The sequence below is a fragment of the Falco cherrug genome, chromosome 10 (assembly GCF_023634085.1).
Source record: "Falco cherrug isolate bFalChe1 chromosome 10, bFalChe1.pri, whole genome shotgun sequence".
In the NCBI taxonomy this organism is placed as follows: Eukaryota; Metazoa; Chordata; class Aves; order Falconiformes; family Falconidae; genus Falco; species Falco cherrug.
The window spans coordinates 21,919,783-21,946,436 of record NC_073706.1 but is presented as its reverse complement, the minus strand read 5'-3'; the positions used below and the strand labels follow the sequence as shown (position 1 = coordinate 21,946,436).

General features: G+C 39.6%; 1 protein-coding gene across 7 annotated transcripts in view; it reads right to left on the bottom strand.

Moving 5' to 3' along the window:
* The window catches only part of NAV2 (neuron navigator 2), a 410,392-nt gene that overhangs the window by 65,634 nt on the left and 318,104 nt on the right, over nt 1-26,654 (bottom strand). For all 7 annotated transcript variants that reach the window (XM_055721725.1, XM_055721726.1, XM_055721720.1 and 4 more), the window contains exon 11: nt 23,778-23,900. In XM_055721725.1, coding sequence (XP_055577700.1) covers nt 23,778-23,900 — 123 coding nt within the window. The remainder of the gene's footprint in view (nt 1-23,777; nt 23,901-26,654) is intronic.

Here is a 26,654-nt window from a genome sequence, read left to right as displayed (position 1 = left end):
TCATCTGTGAAAAGCTGTAACCCGGTGGCACAGAGCAGGCAGCCTGGGTGCCTCCGGATCACATACCGCATCGCATGAAGGAAAAGCTCATGTCAGCAACCCTGTACTTGAAGGTACTAAATGACAGTATTTGATCTCAGCTAAAAGACTACAATCTCGAAAAGCATGTTTCCTACCCTGCTTTTATAGAGGGATTCAACAAGGTGACTGCTAAAGCAACTAGAGTTTTACAAGAATGTAGCAGGAGACATACCCCAAACGTTTTGCCATAAAATATTGGAATACTGGTAAAATACAAAATTCTTTTTTTTGGAGGTGTAGGAAAACATTTTCAATACCAACGGTATCTTAGGATATCTACTGGTATCCTAAGTAAAGTCCTTGTGAAACTGGGACAAGTTATGTTAATATTTATCTGAGTAGGGATTAAAAACACCAATTCTTATTTACAGCTGTAAAGTAAGGGGCTTATTACTTCTCTTTATTTCGAGTAGAGATGGGTATAAATACATATTTGGCTAATAAAAATTTATGGTTTTAGCATTCAAAACTCTTATTTTAGCCTAATATAAATACTTTCTGACAGGATTCTTCCTACACCTCTGCATTCTGCCATACATGTGGGATTTTTTTATTCTACTATGCAAAATTATACCAGCTCTATTTACCGTGGGTAGTAATGCTCAGAGGCACTAATTACCCTTGTGCTAGATGCTGCACGAACTTAACTGTAAACATTAGAAAACTTTTAAGACAGTGAGAACTGGAAGGCTGGTCACTTATAGCCCGCGTAGACTCATCACTCACGGTGTGTCCTGTGGGCTAGTGGGCAGAGCAAGAAACCATACATGTACCCAAAAAAGAGAATTGCTAGAAATACAAGAGGAATGGTGCTAATAACAACATAAGAGGATGGAAAACACAGTGCTGTTCAGCAGCCATGACCAGTTTTGCATGGAAGGCAGCACTGGAGCTCGGAGTAGGAGGCTGTTGGGAGAGGTCAAGGAGCCCATGGGGGGATGAAGAACCAAGGGACTGGTTCAAGGTCACTACAAGCAGAACAAAGTTGGTGGGAGAAACACTACAAGTAGATGTGGAAAGAGTCTGGGGACAAGGAGTTGAAAGAGGGAAACTGAGGTTAGGGGTGTGGTCTGGGAAGATGTTCTGAGGCTGAAAAGAAACATCCATCAGATCTAAAGCCACCGTGAGGAGGCCAGATGAACTTGACAAGCAGTTGAAAGTCAGGGAGTTGGACTGCAAAACAGAGAAAACAGATTGGGAAAAAAAGTCTGAGCTCACAAAATTAAGAGCATATCACAGTAACACGCAGAAGGAGAAGGGATTAAGTTCAAGATAGAACCTATAGTGTTTATCATATTTTGTTACTTAAACGGGGACACACACAAAATACTGTTACTGCAGTTTATGCAGTCACCAGCACTAACACACTGACTTGCAGCCAAGTGGCAATACACAAGTCCATTTCCATTATTACAGAAAGATTTGTTCACTAAGCAAGAAACTGCATTTCTAATCCAACCAGGGTAATTTCCGTTGTCCAGGTTACCAGTGAGGGATCCCATTGAAAAGTCACCAAGACATCGTGAAAAGGAGATGGGCAGCCTTTGAGATGGAGGAAGTGGAGAAGACAATACTGCACTGTTGCCTTAGCCTCACCTCAAGAAAGCCATCAATCATCCAGCCCAAAACCAAAGAGAAGAGAAGAGAAGGGAAGAGTAGTCAGAAGTCAACTATCCCCGTGTATGTATTAACCCTGTTCAGCTTCGGTACCCCGTCTTAAAACACATCTTTTAGCACAATGCTGCATTTGTGGTTGAAAGAGTTAAAATGCAAGTATTCAAAGGTTATAAAATAAAGACCTCGTGGAGATATTCTGCTGCCAAAACCTTCAAATAAATGAGTCGCAGTCTGAGCTTGCCTTTCTATGCCAGAGTCTGTATTTTAGTGGCCACAGTGTTACTATAGCAACACAGAGGACTGGTAATTTAGAGGCTGGTGGATGTGACAACTTGCAATTTAGAACAATACTACTAATAAAAGCTGCTTGGGAAAAGCATCATTTAATACAAATGTTTGTGTTTTAAAATGAAAAAAGGCTGTTCATTTAATGCCTTTTTTTTTTTTTTTTTTTTGGCCCACCCCCCAATTGGATGATTATCTATATTAAGTTAATCTGGTAGCAAATAAATGATAGAAACGTGACTCTTCTACTTTTTGGTAGGTCTGTACCCCAGAGCACAGTTATCCCACCCCCCTTGCAATGTGCATGTGTATAAATGCGAAACTGTCGATGTCATTATCTTTGCTGTAGATCAGACAAGAATCATGTAGCTTTTTTAAAAAATAAAAGTATGTGTTACCGATAATTAGAGTGAGGGTAAAGGTGCTTGTGAACTATTATTAATCCCTTTTTGCTTCTGCTGATTTTAACCAGTGTCCTTTACTAAAAAGATATCCTGCAAACTGCTTCTTGTTCACATTCATTACTTCAATCACAGAAGAGTTACTAGAGATAACTCTCAGATATTACAGATACTTAAAAGAATCACACCTGGAATAGCAAAGATTTCTTCTCATCTCTAACATCCTTCCTGTCTTCATCAAAATAGCTCCTATAAACTTGATGTTTCTTAATTACCTGCCCACAGAGTGGTATAGGAAATTAGTGACTGACCTGTGCCTAATGGTAAGTAAGAACAGCCAGAAATATTCTAATCAAAAAAGTATATGCTGAAATTATAACCTAGGGAAAAAAAAAATAAAAATCAGAACATCTCATCTGTTAGATCACCAGCTCCAAATACAACCGAAATCACGAGATTAAGGTACAGTGTTATTTTCTCTACACCCATCTACAGCTCCATTGTCCTTTGCTTTCCTGGCAGCCCTTACACTGCAAAGGAGGAGGGATTTTGCAACATAATATCCATAACACTAAATACAGAGGGATACTTCCAGATGAATTTTACATGTAGCAATAATCATAGTTTTATGGGTCAGGAAGTTCAGAAGATTAGTGTGTTATGGCTGCAGTTTATAAAAGCGTTTGTGTTAGAAGTTTCGCATAGCAATCGGGTGAGATAAACTGCAAACAGCTTTACATTAAGTTCTTTTATGGTAGTTAAAGTTGAGGAGAAGTAAAGAGACCCCAGGTATTAATTTCCCTAAAGAACAGCTGCTTAGAAAAGGCTGCTAAGTGTCCTAATACTCAGCGTAATGAAATCATTGCACCTCCAATTGCTGTTCTTTCTCCCCATACTGGTGTGCTATTCCCATTAACCTCGGTAAGAATTGTGTTCATGGTCTGAACTGAGCTAAAACTGTACGCAACAAAAAAAGACTTATCAAAGAAACGTGTAGTTTGATTCTCATTTGAAAAGGCCCCAAACCATAATTACAGGTTTGCATTCTAGGTTAAAGCAGCACAAATCTTGCTGCCTTTCAAATTCTGCCTGAAGAGAACACCAAAATGCCTGAAAATTGGGGGTTTACATGAGTATGTTAATTCATTTTATATTTTTTCTCCTTAGCTGAGGTATGTCACTTAGGAGCTTATAAAATGTCTGCATTTGATGACTGCAATGATTGTACAAGTAATGCAAGCAGTGTAGGCTGTAAAGACATCACGCTTCACAGGCTTTGTAAGCTGTTTTATAATGTGTGGTATGAAGCGTCTGCCACATCTCACCCTGGAAGAGAGTCCGTTACAACTAGGAGAACTGATGTCCTAAAATAATCTCAACAGTAATTTTTTCAGACTTCTTTTCCCTTTCTTTCCTCCTAAAAGAACACCAAGATCATTTAAAGAAGGGGGAAAAAATTTTTTAAAGCCAAAACATATTCTGAATGGACGCAAATGTGGTTCTGAATATACTTCTATCCTTTTAACTTGAGCACATGAAAAATACACCTTTTTCAAGTACATTCATTGATTAAAGATACACGTGAGATAATAAAAGCAGGAACACAGCAACACTGCTGCACCATTACAGGTATTATGCATCACACTACAGGGCTAAAGTTCTATGTATCAACCTAAACAAACTAAGTTTTGTGTTAAAGTACATTTAAACACACACACACCCCCAGCTCCTTGAACTCATATGTAATTGTCAATCCTGGGAAGGTATTTCCAGTTAAAACCAGAGGAACACTGGAAGCACCATAAACCCACGGTAAGAGATGTGGTAGAAAATTGACGCTAGCTGCCACAGTCCTGTGAAGTTGTGATTTTTCAGTGTGGTTCCAAAAAGAGCTTGGGAGCCAGGACGAGCGGGTCTGGAAAAATGAAGATCCATTTTTTAATTCCCCCCATTCTGCTGAATGAAAAAGGCACTACGTTTGCAGACTGATGAGGGATACATGCTATGAAACACTCTCCTGCGCATTCTTAAACCTTGAGGGTGACAGTACTCTCTTGCCACAGAGACTTCCCGGAGAGCAGACAATTCTATTATGATGGTGCTGTCTGCATTTATGTATTTTTAGAAGTGAACACGTGAATATTTCAGGATTTTGTTAAAACTACTCATATGGGTAGTGTTGTACAGAAGAAAGTAATAAGGAGCCATCAGCATGCGCTACTGCATAGGTACCTATGCAACGCAGAGGAACTAAACAATCACAGATTTAGGGAAAGATGGTGAGATTTTTACAGACCCAAGGCAAGTCCCTCACTACTTTAGTCAATGGCAAAACTTGACTTGACTTGAAGAGTAGGGATTTTGGCCCTGCAAAGACTGTGCATACACAGAAAAGCCAAATATGGGATAAGATTAATGATTTGCAATAAGATTAATGATTATTGCATTGATAATGCGTCAGGAAAATAGCATGAGACAGACTCAGCATGTAACTCCTAGGAATTTCTTTTCACAGACCAACCACTAAAGAAAACCACAGCTTCTTCCTCCAACAAGGTGACATGCATGCCTGATGGAGAAGAAAGGGCTATTTATGCATGTGTAATATACGATAAAAAGTGGGTTTATAACATTTTGTATTTACTTCAAAGTTTGTTTAAAAAATACCAGTAGCCTACACGGAGCATTTGTGTTGACACAAGGGTGATACATACTTGTCACTGTACCCACTTCAAATGAATAAGCACATCAGAGTGAATAAACACCAACGGCTACTTTCCAGTGGCAGCGGAGAAAGAAAAAGGCAGGCAACTGGAGATAATCCGATAAAACTGGGGGATGCTGGGCAGTGACGCAGCTTGCATGCTATTATCCTAGAGGAATTCCATATGAGCGCTGAATCCAGAGGTTGTACTGGGATGATCCAAACATTTGTTTCTAAATTTAAACACATTGCCAAGTCTCAAACTCCTTGAGTGAAAAATGTTATCAACATATTTACGACATACCATATATATGCTTTTGTATATACATTTTCTAGGCTCATTTTTTTCTGATATAGTATCAGCAATCAAATATAATCAAATTGAACAATAATCAAATCGAACATATATATATATGTAACATGGCAAATAGCTCATTAGTAAGAACAGTCTATACAAAATGGAAGAAAATCTGATCTTAAAATGCAAACAGTTAATGAAGTGAAATGCAAGATTGAAATGCCAGTCCCATTGTTTTAAATGCAGTTTTGTGTCCTTCTCCAAACTGTAAAAAGCAGCCCTCTTCCCAAAGAGCACAACAATCACCAATTTTAAAACACATGCCACTGACCAAGGACAAAAAATTTAATTCTTCCCATCTCAACCACTGAATAGAATAACAGTTTACTACTTCATTGTTGTAAGACTTTCCTGTCATCTGCAACAGTTACAATTTGCAGCCTGATCCCTAACATATTAAGTTACAAAACTAGTGCAGCTGGCACCACTGCTTTCTTTTCAGGACTCTGAAAAACGCCTTGGGATGAATGTATGACAGATGTCCATATATGATGCACAGTTTGTTTTCTGAGCTCTCTAAGATATTTTCTTTGTCAACAAGCAATACAGTAGAGAACAGAAACATCAGATATGAAAGAAGCTATACAAAGGTAATCTAGAAGCAAAGTTCTTTATGGCCACTGAGGTAGAGAACAGCTCAGAAAGAGCTAAAACGTGAATTACAGGTTCTGTTCCAGCCAGTGGGACCAGGGGACTATGTCAGAGGATGCATTCAGGCCCAAGAAGGACACGCCAAGTATGGTATCTACAGAACCAGGCTCAGATCCTTCTGATTGAATAAGCAGCTCTCCAAATATTTCTGCTATGGTTTTGAAAAGTCCTGTAAAACTTGATTCACCCTCCCCTCCCACACCCCCTCAAGAAAATACTAAAATCGTTAGTGCTTCATCAGCTGCAGTCATTAAACCATCTCACTGCGGTCACCAACCATCTCATGGCATCCACACTAAAAGCACTGCTGTCAACTCTATCTGTCTTTGTCAAATCCTGTTCAGTTACGATCAACAGAGTATGCCCGTCTTAATTGCTTTGGCCCCCCCCTAATTAGATACATCTCTGCATTTACAGCTGTTTTATCGTTGCTGTAGCTGTTAAAAACGCTAATACATCCCACTAGAAAAGTAAACTCATTTATCCTAATTAAAGTAGAACTATTAAATCCAGCTAGCGTCATTATAGCTTGATCTTCAGTGTTTGCAAATTCTCTGTGTTACTGAGTCTGACATTCAAACCACATAAACATTTTTACGGAGTAATGAGCAAAGAACAAAGATGCAAACTCTCAACTTCAACAAAAATTAAATCTTCCTTCATTTTGAGAATCCATCTGCATTTTTCTAATAAAACAAAGGGATCTACTTTGCCTGTCCAACACTAGGATGTTCCAAAGATTGTATCCAAGCCAACAGACATGCCTCTTTCTCAGGTTACCTTGCAAAATCTTTCCACTCTCTTGAACACGGTTTTCCATGTGAATTGCTTTTTTCTTACTCTCACTGGTACTGTCCATCAAACAGACCAACCGGCCATTGCCAAATTCACTGTAGGCTATTAATGCAATATAGAATTTCAGACATTTCTGCTCCCTGCCACTGTTACCTGTGCCTGGTTAAGAAAACTACGCAAGTTTTCTTTAAATTTATAATCTTCCTAACACAAAAAGTAACTGAATCAATCCACTTACCTACAAGACAGCAGCTCTAACCAGTGCATGCTTTTAAACAAGTCTTTCCTAGCTCTGCATTTCATGGTTTGGTGAATAATGCTGGCAGCTCTTACAGACTCAGAATTTAGCTCATTCAGAGATAGAAATTGTTAAATATGCAGCAAGAAAACCCCAAGCTCTTCAGATAGAACACTGGATTTAAACTAATATTTGCAAATTGCAGCAGCTGAGAAGTATGCCCTCCACATAACTCCTTATCTCAAACACCTGTGGCAATCACACCTTGCCCACCTGAACTTCCGACCTTCACTAAGCCCTAATAAAATTGTAGCTGTAGATCACCTGAGAAGGCTAATGGCTCTCCAGATTAAAGTATCACAGCATGCCTTTCAGGTAGCTAACATATCAGCTTTGTAGAAGCCTGACAAGAGGAAATTTCAGCTGGTAAATTTGCTCTCATCAAAGGGTCAGTGTTTTAGACCGTACACCAAAAACTTATTTTCCATTGCTCAAAAATTATTCACTTACAGAGAAAACACTCTTCTCCTTGCAAACACAAAAAGCCTCTAAGGGTGAAATGTTCTGCTTTTATTCCACCAGAAAGACAAGATGACAGCACACTCTGCAGTGTGCCAATTGGCTTTCCCATGGTGGCCCGTGCTCCTAAATAACATTAACTGCTGGTTCAGTGCTACCTACGTCTCTGGCCTGTCACAGATGCTCAGCAGAAGCTACCTCAGAATTACAGTAGTGACCGTGAGCCTACTGGCAAGGGACATAAGGTTTCTTCCCCATGGCAAACTACTCAAAGCAGAGACTGCAATTAGTACACGACTGGCAAATTCATGTCATGTTTTCCATACCAGGGATGAAGGTCAATATAGACAGAGTTGACTGCTGACTGCAATTACAGTGCACAAGAGCGTGGGGCTTGGGAAGCAGAGGAGCTGCAGAAGGAACGGCAAAGTTGAACGGATGGATAACCGGGCTGGCATAACAAAACTTCCTGCAGATCCTACACCTGCACGTTCAGCCGTGGCGGTGCCGGAGCGCGCACAGCCAGAGCGAGCGCACTGCTGGCTGCAGGCTGCTGCACACAACTCGGTCCATGCTTCTGCAAGGGTGTGCATCACCCCCTCACCGCTCCCCGCAGGGAGCAGGCTGCAGAGGGAACCAGAGGCTGCACAACATTTCTGCCTATGCTGAGGGAACTTGAGAGAGCAGCACCTCTTCAAAATTATTAAACCCATTAATTTCTCTGTAGAAAAGCAAATCCCTTAAATTGCTATTAGATACTGTAAGTATAAACCATGCAGAGCAAGCTGCAGTGGGACGTGGAACACCAACTGGGAACACCAATGGCAGTAACAACTGAACACTGATGGGGCGAGCTATTGCATTTAGCAATTATTTTCTTTTGAAACTGAACAACTAATTCCAAACATCTGTGCCTTATAGGGCCCAGATTATCTGATACCTGATATCGTTATCTGATACCTGAAAAATTAATCTGGTAATAACTTGTAAATTATATTCTTACAGTTTCCTAACAGGTAAATATTTCTATTAGATACCTTATGAACTATGTTAAATATTTAGTCTGGAACACTAGATAACAACTCTTAGATCTTTTCCCAAGATACTGTAGGTTTGTTTTTTGTTTTTTTTTTTTTTTTAATTTCATTGTAAGTACTAAGCTGAAAGCAGATTTCAGTGGTGTCAAAACAGTATAAGAAAAAAATCAGTACAGCTATGAATACAGAAAGCTACACGGTGGTATGAAACATGGTTCAGAGATTCCTGAACCATTGCTGCATTATGCTTTACAGAAGCACATCTGAAGATACAAAATTGGGTCTGGATGCAATGCAGATTCGTCATGACACATCCTCAGCTGTCACATTGTTACATTTTATAGGGCATCATTCATTTCTGGTGTTAGGTGCTCTCATCCTATGGGCTAATTTCTACTGGTCTTATTCATTTAAGTTAATAGGTCAGGAGGACAAGTGGGAACTTTCAATTAGACATAATGAAATGAGAAATGCTAGGCATCCAGAACATGCGTGGGAAAGGAGAGAAGAACGACTGTGGAGCTGCCCTTCAGATCCAGCTCAAAAAGCTCCGCCTTCCTTAATGGTCAGAAATGCTATAGACACAAGATGCAAAGCACTGATGTAACATAAACATGGCTCTGATTCATGGCAAAAATTCAATAATGTTTCAAGGACTAGCTCTGCCCGCACTATTCTACCTCTCCACAGAGCCAGGTCTTGCCTGTCCTCACTCCCCAGATGGCATGAAGTCAGTAGAAAACCAGTAAACTTTGTGCTCCAGTATAAAACCACAGCAATATCCACAAGCATGCACCCAGTGATTAGACAACAAGGGGTTAGTTATTATCACGCATCATTGCATTATCATGCATTCATGCACCCTTTTGTTTCACTTTTATTTTCATTATAATCAGGTGCAAGGACAGTTGTTGTCAGAACCAGAAGTGACACTAATCCTGGGCTTCTCCCATCCCCGGCTCTGGTATGCGGTTATCTTCGGGCCGTATCTAGCTCGGTATGCTGCTCCCCATTGTATTAGCAACTCATTTGCACTCCAAAACTTTGCAATATTAAGTAACGTGATGCATCATTTTACACATGAAAATGCTAAGGACAAAACCTGAGATGTGCGTTATTGGCTGTGTGTGCAGTGTAATTAACATGCATATGATCTGTATGCAAATCATGCTATTGAAAATAGTAACTATTAGCATAACAACTGCTTATTATTTATTGAGATGCAACTCAAGCAAGCATCCTGCTGGGGTCTAACATCCTTCCTTTAAACAGCACCATCGTTTCTTTCATCGTTTTCACGTTCTTCTCTCCTCTTGATGATTAACAGCACAGAAAACAGGGAGACTCCCTTCTGTGCCTTTGTTTAAAGGGGGAAATCTTGTGTGTTTAATTGCCCTCGAGCATCTGATCCAGTTCAAAGCTCAGCCGAGCCTCTGCTATGGTGCTGCATTCCCCTCCCACCCCCATCATCACTGAACTGCAGCCTGTTCAACCGATCTCTTGATATATGCAACTTCATCTGCATTCTCTCTCTACTTCTTTACTGATAAGAAAGTTAAAGCAGTTAGGCTTCTTTTTCTTTTTTTTTTTTTTTTAAAGGAATAAAATGGGAATAAAGTGGGAGAAAACAAAAGCTCAACTGTGCAAAGCCATAAACCTTTTTAATCTCCTGCCACCCTTATCCTATTGTACTTCAGATGAATTTTACCTTTTAATCATTCCAGCCATGAAATGTAACAGAAAAGCACAATTTTATTTTTTTTTCCCGGTAGCTCTGCACAAAGCTTTCTTGCTGGACCAGTTCCATCAGCTGCAAGGTCTGTATCACTGATGCTGGCCCTGCTTCCTTGCGCTGCTCCCTACCCTGTAGAAGGTCCTGAGGTCCCAGGGTCTCTGCAGGACTCTCTAACCTTTCCTAGCATTTTTGTAAGAGCAAAAACTTGCAAAGCTGTTCCCTGCCCAGTATCTCCTTCCCCAGCCCCAGCCCTGCTGGGTTTTAGACTGCATATTTGTTCTCTCTGAGGCTACACCCTCAGCTTCAGATATGGCTGTGTTACAGTAATGAAATAATTAGCAGGGGAAATGATTTCAATTATTTATCATTTTGCCAAAATTGAGCTGTTTGGCCTGAAGTTTTCCAAGCTGCATGCCAACCTAAGGATGGATGTTTTTAACCTCAGTTGAAAAAACAGCACAACAATTCCCGAGTATCATTAGAAAATATATGTGATTTTACTACTATGTTATTAAGTATCTTCCCTGAGAAACCTCGTCTCACAATGTAATTTTTTTATTTGGTTCTGGAGGGCCCTGGAGAACAGGGACAGTAAGTCAAGAAAGAAAGCCGAGATTTTACTTGGAGAAGAAGCGGAAAAAAGAAAAGGAAAGGGAAAACTAATTTAGATGGAACTTCTGAAGTCCAAGGCTGGGACCTGCTGCACAAGAACAACACAACTGGGACACAAGAAGCCTCAAGTAGGAGAAGGAAAAAATACATGTGGGACAAACTGGATGGGAAATACCAGAACTGAAATTGTGTGTAAATAAACATGTGATACATCCTTTCATGATGTTTGTTTTGGGTTTGTTGGGTTTCTTTGTGTCTGTTCTTATGACTCCTATCGGACTGCAGGAGACAGATCTGCTGCAGAGGTGGGTCACTGCTCCACCATGATGTCGGCTCTTAACCTGAGGAACCCCTGCCCGCTTGGTGCAGCAGATGGACCATGCAAAGCCTCCGTTTGCTGTTAATGCCATTTTTCATATGCAGTACATATAGAGACCCAGACTGTTCCCTGCCACTCACTCTTCCTTTGAGATCCTGAGAGCTTTGCAGGTCTACCTTCTAACCGAACACAACACCCTTTCACCACAGCGGTGACACAAAAGCAGCTTTGAAGCAATAACTAGAATCCAGTTGGAAATTTATTTTCTTAAGAAGAGGTTGTAAGGCACTCTCTTCGCTCCCGGTACTTTCGCAAGCTTTAGATAAAACTCCCAAAATGGCAGTTCTGCTACAGCCATAGCAACGTCTTAGAGATGGTTTGGATTTCTTTGAGTAAATATCATTAAATATCCTGTTGGTTTATAAAAAAATGTAACTCTTCCCAACACTAAGAAGACTCCCTTGGACCTCTATTAATTTTCATAGTTAAATTATCCAGGGGAGGAATGTGAGAGTTAAAGGACTTCAGCCGTAATTCCTTCCATCCCACTTCTGTGACCTGATAGCTCCTCAATAGCCAAGAGTCCAATTAACACCTTTCATTATCTTGTGTTGATATTATTTCCAGCAAATAATTTGGCAGGAGCAACAGAGAGAAATATTCTTAAAGAAACAACCCAAATACAGGAGGCCAAAACTGAGTTCCCTGCTGCAGTCAGGCACAACAGAGACCTCAACTTGACTTTTTCTATTAGAACTGCATCACCAGTCCATAAGGAAAAAACAAGAATGAAACCCAAACCCTTATTTTATTTTTTTATCCCAGTGAAATCATGAAATGAAAATAATCGTAACCCAGCCTCTCATCTCTCTGTCCTGTTTCAACATTGGCAGAATGTGGCCATCTCGTTAAAGCTGAGCTGTGAGATGGTGCCTCACTTCGCTACCAGAGACTTAACACAAACTAGTACGGACAAAGACAGCTCTATTTCACTGAATTCCTCTAGAATTAAGGAGTGGTCACTGTGTATCTTTGTTTAGAAACTTTAATGAACTGAACTGCACAAGGGATGATAGGATGAAAGGATAAAAATCACTAGAAGCATATGCCCCCTTGCCCCTAAGGAAAAAACCCCACATAGAAAAAAGCCCAGATTACTAGTTAGATTAATGCAAGCATTCATATTTTGCATTGTAACATGAACACCTAAAAAACCACAAGGAAAATCCTTGCCTTCAGTAGTAAGAAAGAAATAAAGATTCACGTGGAAACCCCCTCTTTGGTTATTCACACCACTTTCCCTCTAACGTGCAATTGTGCTTTGGTTCATACACATTTTTCAAAAACACAAAGAACAGACTTCCCAGAGGCTAGTGTAAAAGTCAGTAAGTGCCAGAGACGTTTTCCTTATAATCACTCCATGTTCTGCCTGTCTTCCCTTGAATCCATTCTACTTAAATTATAGCTACAATTCACTATTATTCCTGAAAATGTCCAAAGAAAGTTTGTTTTCCTCCCATGATCTCACCCAGGCTTGCTTAGCCAAATTGTAAGTTACCTTTGGCTCTCATTTTTTTCTTTCTAAAATAATCCCTTGTTCCTAAATGATTCGATAACATATACATTGCCATAAAAAACTTAACCACATTGCCATGTATTGCAAGCTCCCTCATTCCAATGGTGTTAAAATCTAAAAGTGAAATCAGATACTGATGCCATTAAATAAGAGGAGAATGCATCCAAAGTGGGGAGCAATGTTAAGATTCAAACACATTTCCTGGACAAAGTTGGGTTTCAGTAATTTGTTGAGGACAAAGGTAGACCAAATGAAAGCCCACCATTGAAAGCACAACACACTGCTAGGAAATAAAGAAATGGCTACAAGAGAAAACAATATGGTAGCACAGAGGGGATGATGTAGGAAAGGCAAAATAACTGGGTCAAGCATGCCTTGAATTATGGTAGTAGAGAGGGGGCAACATATGGTATGACTCACAGGAGAGAATGATTATTTTATCAGTCACATGTTTAGCTCATTACAGCTCTTGCAAGGTCAGCCATTACATAAAAACATGGTGAGAGAGCAAAGCAGAATGTCACTGAAGTCAAGAATTGGTCAGAAACTATTGCAGAAATGGACCCAAACTCTAAACCACAGTGCTGAAGACACCTCTGATTCTACCCTCTGGATGTTGGTGTTGGGAGGCCAAACCACCAGCACGCTCTGACCAACAGGAATGACAAGCAACTTCGTGTTGCTGTGTGGCATATTTGCTTTTAATCTATTTTAGCAAACAAAGGGGGGCTTAGTGGTTATCGTTAGAAGCAAACAAAGAATTCCAACAGAAGTTAGAGCACAGAATGCATATCCTGACTTCAGTCTGAAATCACAATCTTCTGATTTCAGAAAATCTCTTTTGTGTGTGCACACCCCTTTAAGAGATTCGCTATGTATAAATGCAGATTTCTTGCCACCACCTGATCCATCTCATGAGTCCTTTGGTTCAGAAACAGTCTAAAAGCAAAGATGGATAAATTCTCTATCTAAGAGGAGACAGAGAATGCACACAGTCCCAAAATAGAGATTAAGCAGAACATAAGGTTTTCCTGGATGAACATAACCTCTGTGAACTTCAGCTGGCACAGGACACTCTTGATTCTTCTTTCTCTCCTTTCTCCATAGAGACATACAGTTGTCTACAAATACAGCTCTAGCTATTTCCCCGATAATATTCTGTTCACCCCTTCTGCATTCAAAAAACAGCTCCAGTTTTGCAAATGTAACATTGTTTCAGTCACCTCTGAAAATAAAAATTAAATGTTTGCATTAAAATGCAAATGAAAGATAAAACTATGCATGTGCACATCAGATAGTATCAAATAACAGCAATATTTTCAAAGAGATGTTTAAAGCATTAAGTCATGTTAGGAAGAGTATTTCTAGCTGCAAGTTTCATAACAAGACTAAATCAATCTTGACAATGAACATGAAAGAGGGAATAAAACCTTTTTGAACACTCAAGGTGGTTTGCTCATTTCCCCCAAACCAAAACAAATGAATTAGTTGATATATATGAAAATTAGCTTAAACTAACAACATAATCAGAGAAGATAAACTTTAAAGTGAAAATTAGATTAAAAAGATAAAAATATTACTTGGGGCTGATGAGAGCACATGGTAAGTCCACAGTAGCTGCTGAGCTGAACCTTTGTCAGTTAAGAAACAGCAACAAAAAAAATCATATAGTTAAAAAAGAGCTGACCTCAGCCCTTGGACTTTGCTCAGGCAAAGTCACTAATCAGACTTGCAATGCTTAGTGCCGATCCTCTGGCTACTTATTGACCACATATACCTGGACACACATAAATATAGCCTCCAGCAGCGTGGCAGTTACTCAGGTTCCCAGTGCACAGGTTTCACAGTGTTCCAATGCCACTTACATGAAATTAATTAGTTTCAAGTTGCAGCAATCAGTGCTAATAAAATTAGATGTTTTATTTTTAGGGAGAATATAAAAAACTTCTACTAATAAAACCAAATTACCCACATTCTCATAATACTGCTGTAATAGCACAATGTAGCTCCAAGTGTTTCCACTGTAGAGTATGCAATTATTTATGCTGGCCAAATGTATATTTAACTGTATATACTTAAGCAACATAAGAACTATCACGTGAAAGCCTTAATGCCTGTTTATATAACAGCAGAGCATTTTTAAACCCCATGGAGCTGCATTAACACTGGGGCGTTTAAGCCTCAGGATGTTGGGGCTCAGCTCTGACAGATCATGAGCAAAGTGACTACTTGTTCTGTGGAGCCTCAGCTCCACTCTGAACCCTGTGAGCTGTCATAAACAAGGTCACAAAGTCGCCTTATCGTACTGCTGGGAAATCCCTATACCACGAGGAAGCTGAGGAATGGAGAAGAGCAGAACAGGACTTACGGATAAGAAGGGAATGGACGAAAAGTATCCCCCTTACTTTAGTACCTTCTTAATATGGGAGTTGCCACTCAGGACAGTAGGAGATGATGGCTTATGAAATACAGAGTGGTTTAAATACGAGCTCAAACTTGTGGATACCTTGCAGCTTCTCCCGCTATGCTCAGACACGGACGTGTATTGGATATACCGGTCTGTTAGTACCATCCAACTTTAAACGTTTTAGTTGGCTGTCCAAATGAGGAGTCCCATTTCCCTGTATAGGCAATGGATCAATGCATCTGGATATCCTACATTCCTTGGAGGGTTCTCATTGATGATACAGAGTGTCCCCTCACCCCATCTGCACTACAATGTTTGAAAGCTCTTCACTGGAGTTTTGTCCCAAAACTGGGAATAAATGACTGAATATTCAATAAATGTAATCAATAGAGTAAAGAAAAAGAAACAAAGAACTTCAGCGAAGCTCAGATGAACGTGCAGGAAGACACGTGCACCTTACATTTGGACTCACAGTTCTGATACCATTTTCCAAACAAGACAATTAAAGGAAACATTCAGCCTCTAAACAAAAAGCTTAGATCCTGACTATTAACACTAATGTTTCTATTGACATGTAAGCTAATACTAATAGACTATTATTATCATCACAAGAGAATACATAGCTGTAGAACAGAAGCAAAAAAACATTATGAAAAATTGTAATGAAATGTACTATTCTGGACAACTCCAAAGCCCCAACAAACTCAGAAGGGCAAACAAAGACCAATGGGAGAATCTTTAGATTTTATGGTAATGACATGTTTAGTGATACGCACTATATGTGTATATATATATATATATATATACACATACACACACACATCATCTGTCTTGAAATCTGCTTTACAGCCACAATGAGCTTCCACACTCATCACAGAGCCCCAAACTGGGATCCTTCTTTTGGAATCTGACAGCTGTCTGCTATTAGTTTTATCTATTCAATCTCCAAATCCCAAACTCAGAGGTTACTGGTGTAGGTCAGTTGTGAGACTATGTTGACTCTCTTACCATTCGACATGGAAAACCAAATAACAAAGTCTGCACTATGTCAGCAAGCATTTCACATTCTTCGGTTTGTCATGCAAAGCACAAAGCCCCTGATACAGTTCAAAATGGTCTTTGTATCTACAATCTTGTTTACCCTTGGAATACAAGCTTCATTTCCCACATGCCTAAAGTGTTTTAAAAGCCACTTCATACAACAGAGAAGACAGTGCTAATCTCTGGCAATGGAACCAGAAATATCGAGGGTTTCAGAAAAGCCTCCAAATCAGCAGTTAGATCAACTTTATACTTATAGAGTGGGTGGGCATGAAAGGAAATGTCACTTCAGGAAAATCTAGTTCCAGTGGTACAGGATGACGACTTTGCCATCCCTAGGCAGTTTTTCCTGTTTCCACAGAATCCGTATCCACTATTCTGGAAAAGCTAAATTCCCTTTGCCTGTATGCATGCTGCAGTGCAACCTTTTAGAGGAATTGACAAACTGTCCACATCGGAATATACAGGCAACAAGAAAGTTCTGACTCTGCCACGAGTTGCTCCCTCGAGGGCAACCTGCCACCTTCCACTAGCTTTGTAATGAAATTTGGCTCCTGGCTTAAGCATTTTAATTAGATGCTAAAGCAGAGGGGTAAGTACCCCCCAGAATGACAACAACAAAAGCAAGTGGCATGACACGAGGAAAAAAGTCTCAACAAGAAATGCGGTTCCTAAAGCCTAGATCCAGCCTCTTTTCAGTGTTTCCATCTAGGCAAAAAAGCAATTCTCAGCAAGTCAAGCACATGAAGATTGCCTAATCCACCCGTTTTGGAGGGAACAGCTTGCAACTGTGGGGTGTTTGGCTTGGTTGGTTACTTTTTAGTGTCAAGTGGTAGAACTGTACGTCCACATTGGAAAGAAGTTATTGAAAAAGGCGGAGAATTGCACTCAACTGCCTTGCCAGCCTGCAGAGCTACTAAACCAGGTATTAGTCACAAGAGAACAGGATCATTCTTGGCTTCTTGGGTGCACATAGCTCCTAACTGCAGTAAACCCTGCCTTTGTTAGTGGCCATGGATACATGCAAAAGGGACTCTCCCACAGGAAAATGAATTGTATTTTTTCAGAGTCAATTAACTAAGGCACAGAACTGCTTCAATTACCAACCCCTCTGCCCCCCATCAATCATACATCTGCTAGTGCTACATGATATGATCATCTAGAGCCTGGATAGAAATTTTTAAACAAATCCAATCTCTGCTGAAAAATGATCTACTTCCTTAAGTCATTCCCTCCTCAAAACTCTTTCTAGCCTTCAAACAGCTCCCAGCCTCACTAAGTTGACTGTTGGAAGCAAACTCTTTGCTGACCATCATGCAATTAGTAAAATTAGACCACGCCTGAGAAACAAACAAAACTTCCCAACATAGCCCCATTCCATCATGCCTCTCTAAACAGAACAGACACTATCACCAAATCCTACAGAAGTACTTCCCAGAACACAGTATACCTTATCCAGCGTATCATATGTATCCCCAAAAGTATGCGTGTGGAAAAAAAGGAAACACACCCCCCCACCCCCCCATTACTGCACCCACTGAATGAATGCATGTGCAAGCCACAAAGTTAAGAAAAACCTGGTTACCCAAGGGGGGCAATTCTCACACGGCCACTTCATCTCTAACTTCTTCCTTCTCATCTTCAAGGGAGTTCTATAAAGCATCTTCAAAGAATAAACCAGAGTATTAAAATAACAACTCTGGTGGATATTAAAAACCAGAGATTCAATAAAGAGATAGCCTTTACAGCCTGTTGTAATTTGCTCCCTCTCCCCAGTTAATCCCTCCACATTACACACTACAATTTACATTATACATTACAATTTACATTACACATTGCAATTGCTTTTTTTCTACAGCACAGAAACATCGTATCATGACTTTCCCTGCTAAATCTTCCTCTGCTTTGTAGGTACTGTCTGCCTTTAAGAGTTAGTCTAAACTAATACATCTTGGTATATGTAAAGCGAGTGTTCTTTACCTTGTGTTTAGTAATGTAAATTCTTGCTTCTGTTTTAGACCTGAAGAAAAGCTTACATGCTCAGAAGTTTGTCATCTTTAGCCCACTGAAACAAATCCGCCAAAAGACATTGCTTCCCTTGACTAACCTTGCCTTGTTTGAATGCAGAATGTTTTTTTACCCCCCTTTTGTTACTGCTAATTTTAGCCCTCGGCTATAGCTACTATACCTTTGCTTTCAACTACTATTTGTTGCTTAACTTTGCAATTACTTTGTGTAACCTAAAACCACTTTGGATTACAGCTTGTAAAAAGATTCCTTGGAAAATAAAAGTATATGGTATTGTGGCTCTAATCAGCAGATTCCAATGCCATAAACTTGAAAGAATCTTTGCAATGTGAATTTCCCTGTTTCTGTGAGTCAGTTCTTCAAGATAAATGTGGGCTCTTTCAAAGACAGAGATAGGTATCTACAGGTACCAAGGTACAACGTGCATGTTTAGAAGCAGTAGTATTTCTTCAAACTTGGTGATAAAATCCAAACAGATGGTCAAGCAGAGTAGATTGGTTAGGCATGAATAATTTCATCAGCCCTGTGACATTGCTCTTAAGCAACTATACGTGGGCATTACATTTATCGACTGCAGTGACTGACAGACAGCAAAGATACAGCGAACAATGAAAGCTTGGGTGTTGGCACTTACTTTTTGATTGACGTTACCTTAAACCAATTTAGAGACTTTTAGACTGTTTTCTAGAAAACCGTGCTTATTTAGTATATAGGACCCTTAAACAGGGGTGCTCCACTGTCCTAGCAACGTAAAATATGGTAAAAGTAGAATTTATAAATTCATTGTAACAACTGAATGCAAGAACAATTGCCAGGGCTTTCTGAAGTGAAGGAGCTGTGAACTGATGGCACAAAATCCTCCTGCTAGAGCTGTAACAGCTTGGCAACAGCTTTCTTAGAGGAGATCTGAGGTCTGTAGATGATTTCAATGGATACAGTTACTCCTTCTCTTGACAGAATGGACATCCTCCCTCCACAAACCCATTCACATAAAATACCAGATGAATGAATCTCCCTGCAAGTTCATTTACTGTGTAACTCCACAAACACTTATGTCAACAGTCCTGAGGGACCACTGCAGGAACAGGAGATGCTGCGGGGGAAGGAGATGATGGGAATTCCACTGCGATTACAATGCAGGAGTATCTATTTCCATGTGTTTTTACAACAGTTGGGCCCATCTGAAGTTTAAGATATAACCCAGTCATGTTTTAACATTTTAAAACAAAGACTATCCGGTCTGTGTGTCTATTCCAAAGACATTTTCTGTTTTCCCCCTTTTCTTATGCATCATGCTACCATTGCTAGAGCAGCAAAACTACAATAATGATGAGCTGAGTAATAATGGGGTAGTATTGCTAATGGATATTCTCTGTGAATGGATGACTTAACTCCTCACCTGCAAAGCCAGGAACTGCAGCTACCTTAATTTAATTTTAGGTGCACTGTCTCAGTAAAACTGAAAATACATGTTCAGGACTTAAAGCTATCTTATCCTACTATAAAACTACATAAAGAATACCTTAACAAAAAATTCCATTTTCTTTTTTCTTGTATTGTAGCGTTTTTCTATTGTCTACGATAAAGTAGACTACAAATAGGCTAAAAAGAAGAAAATTCGGTGCAGCTTCTTATGTGATACTCATCAGCACATTGTAATTCTGCTTTCAGTGGAACCTGCCTCCTTCCAAAAGCAGTGACATCTGCTTCATCCCCACCTTTCAGAACAGGCCAACATTGCCCCCAACTAGATGACTTGCATCAACTTGCTTTTCAGCTCTTCTGAAGTGTGATCCAAGTTCCCATGGTTATGAAGGCAATCCAACAATCTCCCTCCAGCGCCTAACTCTAACTCATTTTTTAGTTATCTCATCACTGTAGCAGGATTCAAGAAATTAAATTGCAGCTATTGAATTTAAACATATTCCAGTCAAAGGGTTTTACTCCGTGAATGAATGTGAAATGTTGTCTACTACCAGAGCCAAGAGACATATAAATAGCCTTAATCTGTTCTTATAAAATGCAAAATAACAGCAAAATTATACTCTTCAGCTATTTTGGAAAGCCATAATTTTTACCTTTTGTAGAAATTACTATAAACCACAGCATCTGAAAAAAATCTGCATTCAATGACTTCATTATTAATAATGAGATAGCTGTGTTCTGCATGGAATGTCCTCTGACTCCATGCTTGGTTTCTGCTTCACTTACAATTCTTTCTTGTCCATCTCCTCTCCTGGTTCTACAGTCTCCTCTGGGATTACCCAAAAATCTTGCCAGAAGCAGAAAATACTATCAAATTGTTACTGACTGCCAGGAGCCAGTTGCAGTTACAAGTTCTTCTAAGAGTTAAACTGAATACGGTCTTGTTTTCAACCAGCAGTGTGACAAGACTGTTACCAGAGTCAGCACAGATCTGAACCGTGATACAGAAACACTCCTTCAAGAGCACACTCAGCACCTGAGCCATGTTTGACCTGCAGCGCACCGATGCCATAGCTGTTGGAAGCACCAAGGCAATGCAATTTGCTGTCTGATGAGAAAGGTCCTTAAGTGTCGAAAGCTGGGAAGACCTTTGGATGCCTTACACGCTTATGCAAAGACATGTAATTCAAGCAACCTCAAATTAAATTGTAAGGTGAAACGATCCAAGTTAATCATGCTTGGAAGTAGCACTTCATCACTGAGGATTTTTTAAAAAGTCATATAGACATTGCCCTAATAACGGCATTAAAATTACTCTTGACAAGCTCACATTCGTTAACACAGTCTCCTGTCCTATTCACAGGGATATGATAAATCAGCACAGGTCTGCATAATGTTGTCTGAAAAATAGGTTGAACAAGTAAGCAACTACAGAAAGATTTACCCATATCTAAGTTTCAAATTTCTTCCTTCTTACCTATAGGCACTCATAAATGCAAGTTACATATACGGAAGTAAGGGCAGAATTTAGTCTCAGATCAAGCAGCCACACCTAACAATGTGAAATCAATTTAAACAACCACATGGTACACACCAAGTCCATACATACAGAAGAGACAAAATCATAGGTGGCTAACTGCAACCTTAAAAAAAAATTAAATAAAACATAAACCTAAAAAAAAAAAATTAAAAAGGGCATTTTTAATGCCTTTTTCACTAAAAATATCTTTGTTCTATGCAAACACAAATTGTCTTGAAGTGAATACATAAGCTCAGCTGTGTTGTACAACGATTCCATTAACCTTGCAATCAAGCATTAAATTAAACTGCCTTCTTTGGATTTCCCTGCTGCAGGGGGAAATGGACCTTCTAAGGTCTGTGCTTTATGTTAGCAGAGCCAACGAGTAAAAGCTTCACAACTAAACTTCTACAATAAATAACACAAGAAACTAAACAAGTAAGCATATTGCAAAAATTCCTCTGGTAACTTTTTAATGATTAACTTTATACTCCAAGGTTCATAGCCTTTCACAGTCATTCTCCCATGCGTTCAATTAACATCTGCTTTGAACAAGTTAAATGTAATCTTAGGTTTTCTAGGTGTACCAATAAAGAAACTCAGCAATCCTGCTCGTTGCCTCCATTCACAGCATGAAGAAAGCAATTCATTACTGCACCGTTTTATTCAACTCCTTTTCCTTACGCCAATTTGCACCCTGGAAAACTGCTGCTGAAACCAAGATTAAGTTTTTGTTTAAACTGCACGTCATGATCACCCAGCAACCCAAGTGGAGCGATTTTTAAGTCACTGCCCTGTTGTCAGAAAATTCTGATTGCCTGTGTAAGGTGAGTAGGCTTATATTCTAAACAGAAAAGACTAAATCAAAACATCACATAATAATGTAATGTCACCAAATGTGGGATCAAGGGTAATTTTTCTGTGATCCCGTGTTGCAGCTAAATTGCCAGCCACAGAGTCTTTATTGTGTGTAAAGTCCATCCCCTCCATGTGAACTGAAAGAATGACGATTTTCAAAGCTGAAACAATTGACTTAAACTCGGGATTGCATTTCAGTGTGTCACAGTCCTATTCTAATTGGAATATATTTAAACACACAAATACTCTTTCTTGTTGAATGTACGTAATTCACCCTGATGTGTGGCGTCTTCAGGGAAGGAGGTTACCAAATAAAATGTGAGAATAATTTACATGCCAAGAAAAAGTGTTGCAAGCACAGAATTTCTGATATTTCACAGAAAATCTGATATTTCAGAGAGGGGAAGGAATCAACGATAAGGAATGTATTACTAGCTCTCCAGAAAGCTGGCTGTTACTTAAACAATAATATAATCTATATTCAACCAATTCAGTATTGTAAACGGATAGCTTCTGTTAATGTGACAATGTTCAGAAGACACAGCAACAGATGAGGATGACACTTAATTACTCCTCCATTGCATCACCAGGTGGCAATGCCTTCACCCAGTCAACCAGGAGCAAGCACTTTTTATTTTATAACTGGCGAACATATGTTGGCTTAGTAACTGAAACCGAGCCGAGATTCTCAGAGAGGTTTTAGTTCTTTTGTTTAGATTCACTATCCTGCTCTTTACTAATACCAAGAGAACACCAAAGCAAATTTAGTACGGCTTGCTTTGAAAACAAGGCTAGATTCTCCATCACTTGTATTTCCCTAGTAATCCACGCATCACTATTAAGAAAGTATCAGTCATATCAAACTCAGTCAGCTGTGTTATGTCCCAGGAAAGAGCTATGGATAACAAAACAAAGAGAAAACCCACAAACCTTCTAGTTCAGAAATTGGTTCAAACCTGTACTTCAAAATCCATGGTTTGTACATACTTAGGGGCCCCTCACGGAAGGGAAAGGATACGGTTCACTTACTACATCAACAGTAACACTCACCACGCTTTGGGTTTGGAAGGAAAAGAAGCAGCTATAGGCTGATGCCATTAAAAGCAAAAGTATTTAACCCATTTACCTCAGCTCTAACAGAATACAGTCTCATTACTGTCCATCTCCCATCTTCCCTTATTATCATATTCCCATAAATCATGGATTTTTAGTCCCCTAATTCTTGATCTTTGGCCTTGACCGTTCAAACAGAATCATCCGACTTTGAAGAATCAGTGGAAATGAGAAGAGAACGAAGTCTTTTTTAGTTCAAACACTATTAAAAATAGAAGTTTTACATTTTCTTGTGTTGCATCCTGTCTACAAAAACCCAGACAAGATTTCAGCAAAGCAATCCGAAGACATAAAGTCAGCATTTATCCTGACATCTGAAATACTCTGGAGAAGCTTATATCCATGTACTCAGAATCTGAATTCCTAAAGCCATTTCATCTTAGAGATCAAATCCGTATTAGACACAGCGTGAATCGAACGCACTGTTACACGCAAGCATTTGCTGGACGAGACCTCACCTGTCAGCATCTCCGAGGCCCAGTGACGTATTGCGCTGCATTGTCTCCCGCACTGCAGCCATGCCATCGGGCAGCCGGTTTAGCCTTCGCGTATAGAGGCCCAGGCCACCATCGGTCATATACCTTTAAAACAGCAAAACAAAACATCACGTTTAGTAAAACAATAAAAGTTTTAAGTGTTATTTGAGCTCCTAGCTTCTGCACATTTTTAACTGTATATTGGTATTTTCCTACTTTTAAGTTAAGAACTACTACCCAAACTATGCAGCAAGTAAAACTTTATTCTTGATTAGATCAGAGGTATTTTTTGCCTCTCATCGTTCTCCGTTACATCCTGCACTCACTCTCATCAATAAGAACTGAATTTCAATATAACTGTGACAAAGGAAGAATACTTAACTTTCATTAAGGATGCCTAGATGGAAGTAATTTGATATTTGTGAATGATATCATGAATGACTCCTTCCTGTCCAAAAAATGCATGGTTGATACCATTCTGAACTACTTTGTGTGGGCTAAAACAACACCATGGAAATCTCAACCCTTTTACAAGTTAACTACAAAAATCACATAGATTTCGTCAGTGATCCATGAACAATGAGCATCCCAAGATTTATTGTGAGAAACTAAAGCTGCAGCACGAATGAAAAGTTTTTTTCAATTATGTTTTGGCTCCTACATTGTACTTGGTCTGCAACTGTGACCTAGAGGCATCCGCATTTAAAAAGTGTTATACTCTTGGATAGTAAGAAGTGCCAGGTGTATATATGATACTTCACAAATCGCTAAGATAGCACATTTCTTACTTTGTAGTTCAGACAAATAAAAAATGAATCTTAAATAGAACAGAGATGACACATGGTGGAGAAGAATAGGTAGATGTTGTTGATCAGCAGGAACAATCCCTCACGATAATGCAGATTCTGTCATCCAGCATTTTTGCTGACAGCTGTGCTGATGCAGACAGCAACAGACATCATCTAATACAACTTCAGGATGTGGTGGTAACCAAGGAAACCAAATTTTAAAAACTGTACAACTACCCAGCACTTTGGATTATGAATAAAATATTTAGGAAGACTGAAGTAACAGCTTAATTTCAGTATTTCATTCTTGAACAGCTTCTCCATGAGCTGCCCTACATCAATATCTCAATAGCGCTTTAAAATATTTTATGGCATTTCATGACAGTAGTAGGTCAACAAGTTCCAAGTGTCAAAATAAAACAGGAGGATTTTTCTCTTTGTTTAGCTTCATTTCTTAAAGCACTTGTGGCCACAGGTATACGCGAGCTAGCTTTAAACTGGAAAGGTAAGTCCCATTTGCCTCCCAATGGTATGGAGTGAGCTCTGTGCTACCACCACCAGTTCGTCAGCACTGACAGCTGTGTAAACACACCATAAAGATTTTCACACACCTGAGACTGAAATAACTCTTAACAGCTCGAGCAACCCAGCTGCTGTCTGAGGCATACCGCTGGACACGTAACATACCTCACCGAGTTAGGAGCTGATGGGATTGCATCCTCTTAATCCTTTAGCCACTCTTAGCAAATCGCCAGCAGCCCGCAGGACAGTTTCCAGACACACAGGATACCTTCCTCTTGCTTAATAAGGCACCGAGCTGGTTCCCTAACAGCAAGACACCCTCACCCACAGCAAGAAAGGACAGATGGTCCTAGCTGCAGCCAGCAATGCCTCTGCTGGCGAGATGCTGCTGCAAGAGATGTACTTTACCTGAGTCAAATTCGATGACTGCATTTATAAAAATGGGACTGGTAAGAGTCAAGAAGCCCTGCACAATCTGCTGGTTAGCATTTCAGTTAGATGTATATATAAATCTGATGGGGCCTTCCCAGGAACAGCCATGGGGTCTCTCCGGGGAGTCTAACAAAGAGGTTGCTAAGCCCAACGAGTCAGACACAGGAGTATTCTCCGTTCAGCTAATCTGTGGGGACACAATTCTCCAAACTCATAAACAAAGACTGTAAGAAGCAAGAGGAGCAGTTGCACTGTAACCATGTGGAATTTGCCTTAGGTCTACTGTTCTAACTTGTCTTTGACACAGTTTATAAATACTTTATCGTGGAAGAATATTTTTTTCCTTAAGCTACTAAAATAAAAGCAAGGGAAAAGAAAGTGGAGCTTAAGACCATATTGTTATACAAACAGCTTTTTGCAAAAACATCTAATGTGCATATGCTAATTGGTTTATTGCAGATACTTGTCTGCACACAGAACATGTTTCTGTATGAGTCTCCATTGCACACATACTGGAAAATGCAGCTTTTGCCTTTGCTGTCAGATTTCTGGCATATGACTAGTTCTTTGATAGAAATAGATCAACTACAGCTGAAACAGATTGCTCTCCATACTTATTACTTGGAATATGTGAAATGAAATACATTACTCATAAGAGTTAGCCACACTGAAGTCAAAGGAAAGCCTTCTCACTAGCATCAACAGATCTCGTCCTCTACATAGAAGCTCAGCAAGCTGATACATTAGAATAATTCTTCAATTGCATCAAACTGAATACTAACAGTCAGATTTTCATTAGTTTTAAGCACTCATAAATCTTACATAAAGTCAGCAGAAGCTGGATGCCTTTGCCATCGCTGACAAGTAGATCATGAGTTTTTTCTAAGCAAGACCCTGGAAAAAAGCAGAGTCATAGATGATGACTTGTACTTGCTATACCAATAGGACAAGTTTCTCACATGCCAGAACAACGCAAGACAGATTTGTGTATTTCGAAACAGGTTTGTGTAATCACAGACTGAAAGCTTTATCCTATTTATATTACACACAATGTCCTCTACCCAGGAAAGTTTAATTCCAAAAAGATGCCAAAACCAATGATGCCTGAAGTCCTGCA